This window comes from Meleagris gallopavo, chromosome Z (assembly GCF_000146605.3).
Source record: "Meleagris gallopavo isolate NT-WF06-2002-E0010 breed Aviagen turkey brand Nicholas breeding stock chromosome Z, Turkey_5.1, whole genome shotgun sequence".
Lineage (NCBI taxonomy): Eukaryota > Metazoa > Chordata > Aves > Galliformes > Phasianidae > Meleagris > Meleagris gallopavo.
In genome coordinates, this window is record NC_015041.2 from 454,019 (window position 1) to 464,793 (window position 10,775).

Below are 10,775 nucleotides of genomic sequence, written 5' to 3' on the forward strand. Positions count from 1 at the left end.
TAATAAACTACAAGATTTTTTCAAACAAGAATGGGCCAACCGGCTTCTATTTTCATCGTGTTAAATGATGGAAAATTTTCCTTCCTTTCCAACCCTACTCATGGAGCAAGGCAGCCTGGGGAATGCTGCATTCAGGCACCCAGGGAGAGATTCAAGCCTAACTTCCCAGGGTTAATGGAAAGAGGCAGGGAAGGACACCAGCACACCAAAGCCAGGAGCCTAAAGGTGCACGCTGGTACCCACTGCTGGTTGTTCCAATTGTCAGCTTGGTACCTCTTGGAGCTTTTGTTTCTCACTGCTCCTAACACCTTCTGGCAAGATGCACAGTTTGAAACTGTGATAAAGCTTACAGCTCTCTTTTCCACTGGGTACGGACCCCAGCCAAAACTCTCCATGTTTTATGTTTTTCTTATCATCAGGTCCTACAAAATATGCATGAAGAGGGGTGGGTTACACGTCAAAATTGAAGGGCTATGCATAACTAAAAAAAGGTTTTCAAAAATATTTGTGAGAAGTGGAGAAAAAGATCTGCCAGTGACGGAAAAAACATCCAAAACCACTGCTGGAAGAGATGCACACACAGAAATGATGTGACTAAGACGGCACCTCTCATTTCATATCAGTCAAGATGCCGCACCGCTATACTTCCTCTGTGGCAACAAAAAGACCAGAGTAGTTGCAGGAAAGCGACACATCAGCTAGCCAAAGCAGTTCTGCCAAAGCTGTCCTGCATTGGGTGCTTCTGCTGGGATATGACCAGAAGAAGATGGTGTGAAATGAAACAACCACTCACCACATCCAAATGACCAGATGAGACTTGCCGTGTGCAAGGCAAAGGACGGGGGCTTCTACGACTGTATGTTTATGGTTGCAGGTTCTTGCAGTACTGGGTGCCTGTAGCTACTTCTGTGATTTTAATACGTAGTTTTGAAGTCCAGCCTAAGAGTTACTTATGGCTGAGACAAAACTTGTTATTTTTGAGGAGGACAATAGGTTAGAAAGCTGTTACAGCATGAAAGTCACAACAGCAGTACATAGAGGAAGTCCTTTAAACTGATAAAGTGGGGACCCCAAAACAGCAGTCTGCGTGTTGCTGCAGTTCAGGAAGTGTTCAGGCAGTACATGACAAGATCAGGCACGGCACCACGTTATCATGGGAAATGTAAAACTTAAGATGCAAAAGGAACAGAACAAAGATTTTTTAATCCCATCTCCTCAGCACAAGGACTATTTAAGCAAATGCAACCCAATTTAAGTTTAAAGAAGCACAGAAGGTTCTTGCAGCTGCTCCACCATTCCCTAACTTCTGGAGATAACAGATGCTAGGAGCTGCCCTAATGCTGTCACATACCAGGAAGTAAGCGCCTCCTGCAGGAGTGCTGTCACCTGCTCCAGCTCTAAAATAAGTTGGCTAAGAACTGTTCCCAAACTGGTGGCCTTCCCACCCCCCAAACGCACTGCCCACAGCGACCAATGCAATGGAGAGCATAAAGAAACTGCTGATACGCTCAGTTGCCTCAATTATCAAAGAAAACCTTGCACGGAGTTAAGCATAATTCCCACCACACACTTCAAACACCATTACGCTATTATTAGAACAAAAAAGCATGAGAATTACAAAGATTTTGATAGCAATGCTAACTAACATGTTAACCGAATAAAAGCAGAAGGAAATCAGGACTCGAGAACACTAGAAGAACAGTATTTTTATACGTGGCTTTTACAACCTGTGCTGTGCCTGAGAACCTTATTCTGGAAAAAAAAACATTGACTATAATAATCTTTCATAAATCTTTAACTGAATTAAAAACATCAAGTTGAAGAATATCTGCCTAATATCACTGAGAAAAAACAAGTAGCTGAAAGAATACAATTCAGGTGCAAATGTCAGACTCCGACAACGAGAACTAGTTTTTCCTACATTAATGAAACTTTCCAAAGGAACTACAGCACAAAGGGGGATGGGCAGAGCTGGAAGAAGACATCAGCCACCAGCCCAGACAAAAGGACTTCAGATGAGTCCAGATCCATGCTCACATAGTACTGATGTGTAACACACACAGACAGGCTGACTTTTCACTTCCACCTACAAAACAAGAGTGCATAAGGACTGATACAGTGAGTTATACTGCATGAAGGGTAGAACACAGTAAGATTTTGCCTGCACTTTCAGAACCAGCTTACAAAGACGACACATTCCAGCTGCTGAGCAAAAGCTGTTCAGCAAAGCTAGGCTGCCACGCATGCCCAAATGTCTGGAGTTTTCTTTTTTCCATCTCCATAGCTCAGAAGACGGATTGAAATGGATGCCTCTTTCAATAGAGGACAAAGATACTTCACAGCACTGCAATCAAAGTACATACAGCTCTTCATTCAACTTATCTCCTTCAAACACTTTTATACTAGTTTGCTAGCTTTTTGCCAAGGCTCTTATTTTTATATTAACTGTCATTTTAGGAACATCAGTTATTTCTACACTCACAGAACTAAACACAAAGTGACAGGCTGGTGTGCATCACAGCCACTGCTTGAGCCTGGCAGAACTCTGTAACTGCTCTGCTGTGTGCTTCTGCTATTAATTAGAAGCATGTCTGACACCTCAAACAGACCAGTTCTCTGCAGCACTTCCTTAATGAAGGCATACAGCACTGGCCAGCACTGACAGATCCATTCAGACAGATGTCCAGCCCACCGCCCCTCTCACAAAGAACAGATTTCTTAATGGTACTTACTGGGTGACATCTGTTTGAATGGCAGATGCCCACATCTCTTCAACTGCACGCAGCTTTGGTGAAAAATCCTTGTTCTACATGAATTAAATTTCTTAAAGATAAACAAAAGCTTTTTTTTTTTTTTAAAGTATTTCACCTACAACTTCATGCTTTCTTGTAGACAACCAAAGACAAATTGCAGGAAATTATATTCTTTGTTAATTTTGCATAGTTTTGTATGCACATATCTGATTAGACAAACTTCTCGAGGTGCTTCAAAATTCCGGTTGGTACACAAAATACTCCATTAAAAATTAACATCTGTATGTTAAATAACTGGTGTTTGTGGCATCCACATTCCATTTTTAACTGTAATGGAAAAGATAAAGAGAGGTGTGTATTTTGACTTCTTTTCATTAGCATCTGAATGGGATGAAGTTTGCTTTAGATGGTAAAACCTCATTTTTTCTGGTATTTTACATAATGGTCAGTGCACAATGTGGTAGATGGTTTTCTAACGGGTTATTAAATACAAACTGAGTGCTTCTTTTATCTCTCTATGGTGGACTTCAGAGATACACAAATGCATGTGACGCGGTGGAGGTGCTCAAGTTTGGTCTGCGCTGCCTGAAAGAAACCCAGCAGGAATTTTGTCCAGGGATTGACTCTTTTGGCACCCACATTGTGCTGAACAGTGGGCTGCTGGCTTGGCTGCTGGGGATGGCAGATGGTGTCGTTTGTTGTGCACCTCCACCTTACAGGGAAGGCTGCCAGAGGAGGGGAGGGCAGCACTGGGCAACGGCACCTGTCGCTTCTGCTTCCAAGTCTGGCTCCAGCAGCACAAGAGGATGCATAGAAACCACCAAAGCAGTCCAGAGACTCAATACATTAGCAAGAGTAAGAAGGGAACAAAAAAGCAACACAGAAGCACAGCATATGGCTTGGAAAAGACCGTGCACTACTTTTGGTAAGCAAATGAAATATTTTTCTTCTGTTACAATGGAAGCCTTTGAGCTAAAAAGTGTAACAGCAAAAAAAATATATCAACTAGGAACTAAATTAAAACTACTTGAAATAGTTTGACTGTACCAACATCAGAACATCTAGACACTGGGGGTAAAATAATTATTACTCAAAATATGGGAAAATACTGGAAATCCAACATTTCTGCAAATGTTGTGCTAAGATACAACACAAAAACCATGACTGCAAATTGCTGAACCTTCAAGATAACACAGACAAATACTGTTGGTGCCTTCAGGGTCATTCTTAGTTTTAGAATATGAGATGAACTAACAATACTCCTTGCTTCTGACGTCACCAGTTAATGGATAATTATTGCCTAAAAAACACTACTCATTACATGAGAAAATAGGTTTCGTGATATTATAGGAAGTTATTCAAAAGATTAAGCTTTCAAGTTAACAAACATTATCAGTAACACTCCTAGCTTTTCTTTTCCATACAACTTTTGTGTGCGAACTGCTGTCACTGCTGCAGTTCTGCTGGTATACCGGAAATTACAACCTGCACAAAGCATCCTTGGCTGGGGCTCCTTTGGCCACGTGGCTGAACAAGGAGCACGCTGAGCTCCTCTCTACTGCCTTAAGACCTACTATCACATCACAACAGCAGGTAGGAGGAAATGGTGCATCATACACAGCGCTTCTGCAAAAAGGAGCCCCAAAAAAGCAGTGCTTGCTGCTCTGCCCTTGGAAGCACAACTGCTAGACCCCTTGCAGAGCCCAAAGCTAAGGATGCATAGGTCTAACACAGCAGCTTGCTTCAGACTTGAAGGCACCAAGACAACCCTAATTGGACCAGGGTATGTATACTTTCATAACTTTAGATTTTTTTTCTAAAACTTTCTTAGACAAACAATAATCCTTATTTCTGTACTTAAAGCAGTCTCTGTCCTCTACCTTCCAGCTCTTTGGAATACCAAATCCTTTGTAATAAATTCCATTTCAATTCAGTTTTTACTTAGAGGAATACCAATCCAGAATAATAGGTCTGACAAGAGTTTACCCAGCTCTGTCAATTATCAGGCCTCCTGTTGGAATCTCACCCTTTCACAACAAGCTGAGGACAACTATCAGTGTTGTCATTGTCACCCTGTAGCAGCTACAGGAGTTGTTTCAGAAGCCTTTGCCCTGAGCTTCCCTACCACCTATAGCTTGTTTTGAATAGTTTCTAGAAACAAAGCACAAAAAACCCATCAGTTTGTGTAATCGGCCCAATGAGAGGGCACAAAATCTTTTTCCTACTGTAGGGAACCTACTTTAGCTAGATTATCCCCCCCAACCCTTGCAATTCTGTGACAGTCTGTAGCCACCTAAACCCCTTTCCCCAGAAGCAGTGCATCTTGTATCCAGCTCAATGGAATCTCCCAGCATTACATTCACATTGCTGCCAGAAGCCTCAAAGTTCACCAAGCGCAGCTCAGCTTGCTGCTGTGTGAAGCCCAGCTCAGTCACAAATGTAATGCACCACTGTATTTCTGCAAGCCTTTAAGCTACAAAACCAAGGCAGTCGGTACTTCTGTAATCTTTGCAGCTGTGGTGATGTACACGATATCTAGACTTCATGAAAGAAGGGAAAAATGTTTAACAAATTAATATTTAATTAGTACCAGGAAAGGGTTTGTGCTTTGCAAGCATCACTGTCAATTCTAATGTGAGCAAAGTCATTCCTACAAAAAGAAACTGCTGTGGAAAAACTCCCCATTTTGCAAAGCCAAAGCCCCCACTCACTCCAGAAGTCACAGCCTGGCTGGGGTGGGAAGGGTCCTCAAGTTTCCCCCTGCCCCAGCAAGGCCCCGAGAGCTGTGCCCAGCCCCACATCCAGGGGCCTGGGGAAGTACTGCTGATTAGGTGTAAGAGCAATCCATACAAGATTTAGAATATATGTCTTACTGTGGCCCAATACATTATTTATGTCCAGTATTAAGGCAACACTGCACAGCTCAGAGGCACACACTGCTGCAACCTAAAAGTTACTTCCTTCAAGGCCTTCATTTGAACAGGGGAAACTCACTGAATTCCTAAAGAGCCTATCTGCACTGTTACACCACTTTCTATGCTAGTAAATAAATCTGTCAGCAGAGGTACTGAGGCGCTACAACACTGCCTTTTTCACAGCACTGGTGACATCTGACCCTTTATCTCTGTTATGTGCTCAGCAGTGCGTTTGTTTTATTATCCCTGTAGATGCTGCTGTGTACGTTCCAAGCACACCTTAAATGCAGTCACATTTCCAAACACGTAACAGCACTGTGTTTGTTCTTCCTTATTTCCTTTATTTACTGATTTAAAAACAGATTTATACTTCTAAAAAAAAAAAAAAAAAGCCATATGATATCTTAGAGCCTAAAATTAAGTTAGCAACTAAGATTAAAATTACAAGGCAATAAAAGATATTAAGTACAAAATATATTTTGAAGAAGTTCAGTCAATGAAATCGGAACATTCTCTGCCCAAGAAGCAAAAAACAAGAACAAAACAAAACAAAACACCCTACTGTTCTAATGCGAATTATCTAAGCAAGATATTTGCTCCAGGTTTAGTTATCCAGAAGAGCCTTGTAGGTATTAAAGATAACAGTGGCAACCATTACTGCTTTGGAAGCCTGTTCTTGCGTGTCTTTTCAGTACATCTGAACAACAACATTCAGTTTCCCATATAACTCCTGCTTGTTTGTTGTTAAATGCCTGACAGGCACTGTGGTCCTGTTTCCCAGAAATAGGCTTCAGTGCTTTTCAGCAAGCTAAGCTAAACTGCTTTAATCTCTAAAAGGACCAATGTGGAAGTGACCCTTTTAAAAAATTATTTGAAGGAATGAGAGCATTTGGTGAATACCAATTTGAATTGGAAAAAAATCCTGTTGACCACTGCACACTGGTATTACTTTGTGCAGTCAATCAATAAGTATTAGCTCTAAAAGGGCCACTATAGAAAGAAGCTGCATCATGTTTAAAGATGACAAGGTAAGCTTCAAAATGTTTGAATTAAATTTTTTATGTATTCTACAAACACTAAACTGACTGCATTCAATCGTAGATTGAAATTTTGTATTTACTCAGAACACAGCTTTTAGAGTTCAATTGCTTTTATCAAAAATAGCAGGGAGCAGGAAAACACTCATCATTCAGAACTGCCTCCAATAAAGTGGCCCATTTTCTATCTTTCCCCTGAAAAATACAAAGGGCATCAAAGGGGAATGAGGAAATGATACAATTCATGCCTGTTGGTAACACTGCTGTTACTGAGGCATCCAGAAGAGGAACCAGTTGGCCTCCAACAGATGTGGGACCAAGGAGATGCTACTTTTCCCAAAGAAACACAACGTAATGGATGTGTTGTGAAAAGCATTTCAGAGTACTCTAAGCCCTTTCACTAATTTCTGTTCTTTATTTCCATTTTTTCAGCCTCTATCCACTGCTGTTTTTGACAATTCCCACATATTCCCCCAGACCCTACAGGCATCTCCAGCACTCTTCCTCCCTCATAGCTCTTCCAAGTCTTTTCCAAGCAGCCTGCGTTAATACTCTGTGCTCCAAACAGTCTACTCCTCAACCAGCAGGAATCTTCTCTCAGTCACCTTCAACCAGAGACTTGACCCAAAACTCCATCTGGCATACTAACAGTCTTCTGGTCAATAGGAATAAATAGTTTTCTTTCCGACTTTCACAAAAATCTATAAAAAGCTCAGACAACATAGTCTGAGCTGACAAAACAGCATAGCTCTTGTGTTCTATAATCTGTGGTATGCTATGCTAAAAGACATACTGTAGTCATTTAAATTCCGAGGGTACTGATACTGAGCATACAAGTATTTTCTCCACGATGCTGTACTGACAAGCATGAACAAAAGAATCAAAAGATAACTGTTGTAATTAAATGTTTGTTTTTGTATGGTCTGTCATTTCTGAACATGCCTTGAGGGGTCAGAACTCTCAACCATCCACCAGTCTACAGAAACACACAGCAACGGCAAAAAGCTGTATTAGTCTTTTAGAACCAAAACTCCAGTACTTGAACTCCATGTATGACAAACTAACAGCATTTACTTACTGAAAATAACACAGTTCAGTGAAGTGGATTATGAAGCAGCACCCCTGCATCAGGCTTTTCACCACAGTTTAAGAGGTAAATCGTTTAAGAAGTAACTGTAAAGAATCAAACCTAAGAGCTAAATATGCCAGCTGCAGGCAGACTAGAAAGCTCAAAACACACTGAAAAATGTTTGTTTCAGAAGCAACGCAGTAATATGACAATAGTTGGAGTTAAGTATATGTTTCATTTTCATACGAGAAGTATGGAAAGTCAGACAGAAAGTGTTCCATCTCTTTTGCACTGTAGTCAGTAAGTAAAAAAAAAGAGAGAGAAATACATTTTGTTAGGCTCACCAGCTGTGATGTCGTCATCCACTAGATCATGCTCTTCCTCCTGAACTTTTGCCTCTGTTCCCAATGAATCTGGGCTTGCAGTAGCAGTTTGAATGGCTTCTGTGGTTACTCCAGCTGAAAAAATAACAGCCAAACACCAATAGAAGTCAGTGGTTTTCTTAGATAACAACCCTACACTAAAGAAAAATAAAATTATCTTCTGTTGCAATGTAGCACTACGAAGTGCAGATAAAGCAAAGATAAACTATTTTCTGACTTCCTGTAATACAAACCTTTCCTTTATAAACGTTCTCCACAGTGCAGATATCTCATATACTTCCTTTTTACCTTCTATAGTATGTTTAAAACAATCAGAAGCAGAGACACAACATCCTATTTAACCATAAAACTGAGTTCAGCAGAACTTCTCTCACATCTCCTATTAATCCTGCATCTCTTCCACCAAAAAAGAGCTCTTTCCATGCCACTTTCAGAGTGCATTCCCTCATCTGAGCCATTCTACATAATTTGGTTGTGACGTATGAGTTAATTGCTCTTGCAAATTGTATTATGAACACTAAATCATGCCGTGCAACACCACAGGAGGTTATCATTCACTGGTGTACGCTGTGCCCAGCTTTCACTTTTATGAGACCCTGCCCAGACCTTACTGCAATTCCATCAAGGCACTATCAAAAGAAGCGTTTTGCTAAGAGTGAAAAAGCACAGCCTCACAAATAGTGTTCCCAAAGAGCTTTAGGAAAGCTGAAGGAGCAGCTGAAGAGAGTCCAGATAAGATTTCTTTCCCCCTGATGTATCCTTTATGTCAGCTATCAAAAATCTTATTATATGAAGAGATTGCTGCTTTCCTGATCGTGGCATTAGATCTGCCATCTATAGAGGCATTAAGATCCCATTAAAAAAGGACTACGGCCCTTTGTGAGCACCAGCCAAGCTTCAAAAAGAAATAAATCTGGAATGCCTTTCCCTTTGCTACCCCAGGCTGTCAACTAGCACAGGGTGACCAAGACCTGCCTATTCCCTTGCTGCTCCTCTGCCATTATGAAAAATAAAATAACAAACACACTCATTTCTTCAGTTCGGAGTAGTTTTGATGTGATAAATGACTCATCTTCCCCAAATGTAAAAATATGGTTTATAAGTGAAAAGACAATGGTTCTTAATAACCTACACAGAGAGAAGCTCTCTCAGGGATTTGATCATGGCTGTCTCCCAGTGTGGCCTGTTTCAGCTCCCATAAGGACCCAGTGGTTCCAGCACTGCATTGTCAAAATGCTTTTTGGATGGGCCAAAGCACAACACCGTGAATTTGTTTAGAATCATCGAATCATTAAAAACTTGGAAAAAGTTCTCAAAGATCATCAAGCTCAACTGTCTGCCCATCCCCACCATGCCCACTAAACCACGTCCCTTAGTTCCCACATCACCTCTTCCACTGCATTTTATCCTCAGGTTGATGAAAAGCAGCTGAGCTTTCATATTAGATGTGCTACAGCTAAAGAGCTTAGCAAGACCAGTGACAATAGAATGAAAAGATTGAAATGTTTTTGCATGAGTTGGTTCTAAGAACAGGATATGAAATATTAAAAGTCCCCTACAGTTTTACAGAATTAAAATTAAAATCTAGGTACAAATCATTTAATCTGAATGATTCTACAAAAAAAAAAAAAAGTGGGGGAGGAAGATAACAATCACACAAATAAGTCAGGCAATAGTTACACATTGTCACTTCCTCTAAGTGAAAATCCAGCAAGAAGGGACACATGTTCCTATACACAATTACCTTCTACATAATTCACCAAAATGTCTCAGAAACATGATTTGGAAATGAAAAGGTCAGAAAGAAAGCATATGTATGAAACATAAGCCAGCTGACACATTAGAAAACATTGGAAAATTAACAGTGGGATGGAGCAAATCCTCAGCAGTTTGTGGATGACACCAAGCTATGTGGTGCATTTGGCAGGCCCAAGGGACAGGATGCCATCCAGAAGGACCTGGACAGGCTGAGCAGCGCGCCCATGAGAACTGCATGAGGTTCTATAAAGCCAAATGCAAGGAGTGCACCTGGGTCGTGGCAACCTGCACCATCCGTATAAGCTGGGAGATGTAAGGGTGGAGCACAGCCCTGCCAAAAAGGACGTGAGGTGCTGCTGGATGGCAGCTGCACGTGAGCCAGCAGTGTCCCCTCGCAGTCCTGAAAGCCAAAATGTATCCTGGGCTGCATCCAAAGCAGCGTGGCCAGCAGGGAGAGGGGGGGATCTGCCCCTCTGCTCTGAGCTGTGAGACCTCACCTGGAGTGCTGTGTCCAGATGGGGAGAGCTCAGTGCAGGAGAGACGTGGACCTGACAGAGCACATCCAGAGGAGGGCCACAAAAATGGTCCCAGGGATGGAGCATCTTTCATATGAGGACAGGCTGAGAGCTGGGGCTGTGCAGCATGGAGAAGTGAAGGCTCCAGGGAGATAGGAGACCTGAGAGCAGCCATTCAAAATCAAAAGGGAGGCTTTTTTAAGAAATAAGGAGACAGATTCTTTAGCTGTGACAAGACAAGTGGGAATAGTTTCAAACTAAAGGCAGGGAGATTTAAATTGGAAGGAGGAAGTTACCTACAATAAAGGCAGTGAGGCCCTGTCACAGGCTGCACAGAGAGGTGGT

At 41.6% G+C, this 10,775-nt stretch overlaps 1 protein-coding gene across 1 annotated transcript in view; it reads right to left on the bottom strand.

Moving 5' to 3' along the window:
• Positions 1–10,775, bottom strand: part of WDR7 (WD repeat domain 7) — a 115,279-nt gene that overhangs the window by 61,015 nt on the left and 43,489 nt on the right. The window contains exon 20 of the mRNA XM_019610149.1: positions 8,119–8,232. Coding sequence (XP_019465694.1) covers positions 8,119–8,232 — 114 coding nt within the window. The remainder of the gene's footprint in view (positions 1–8,118; positions 8,233–10,775) is intronic.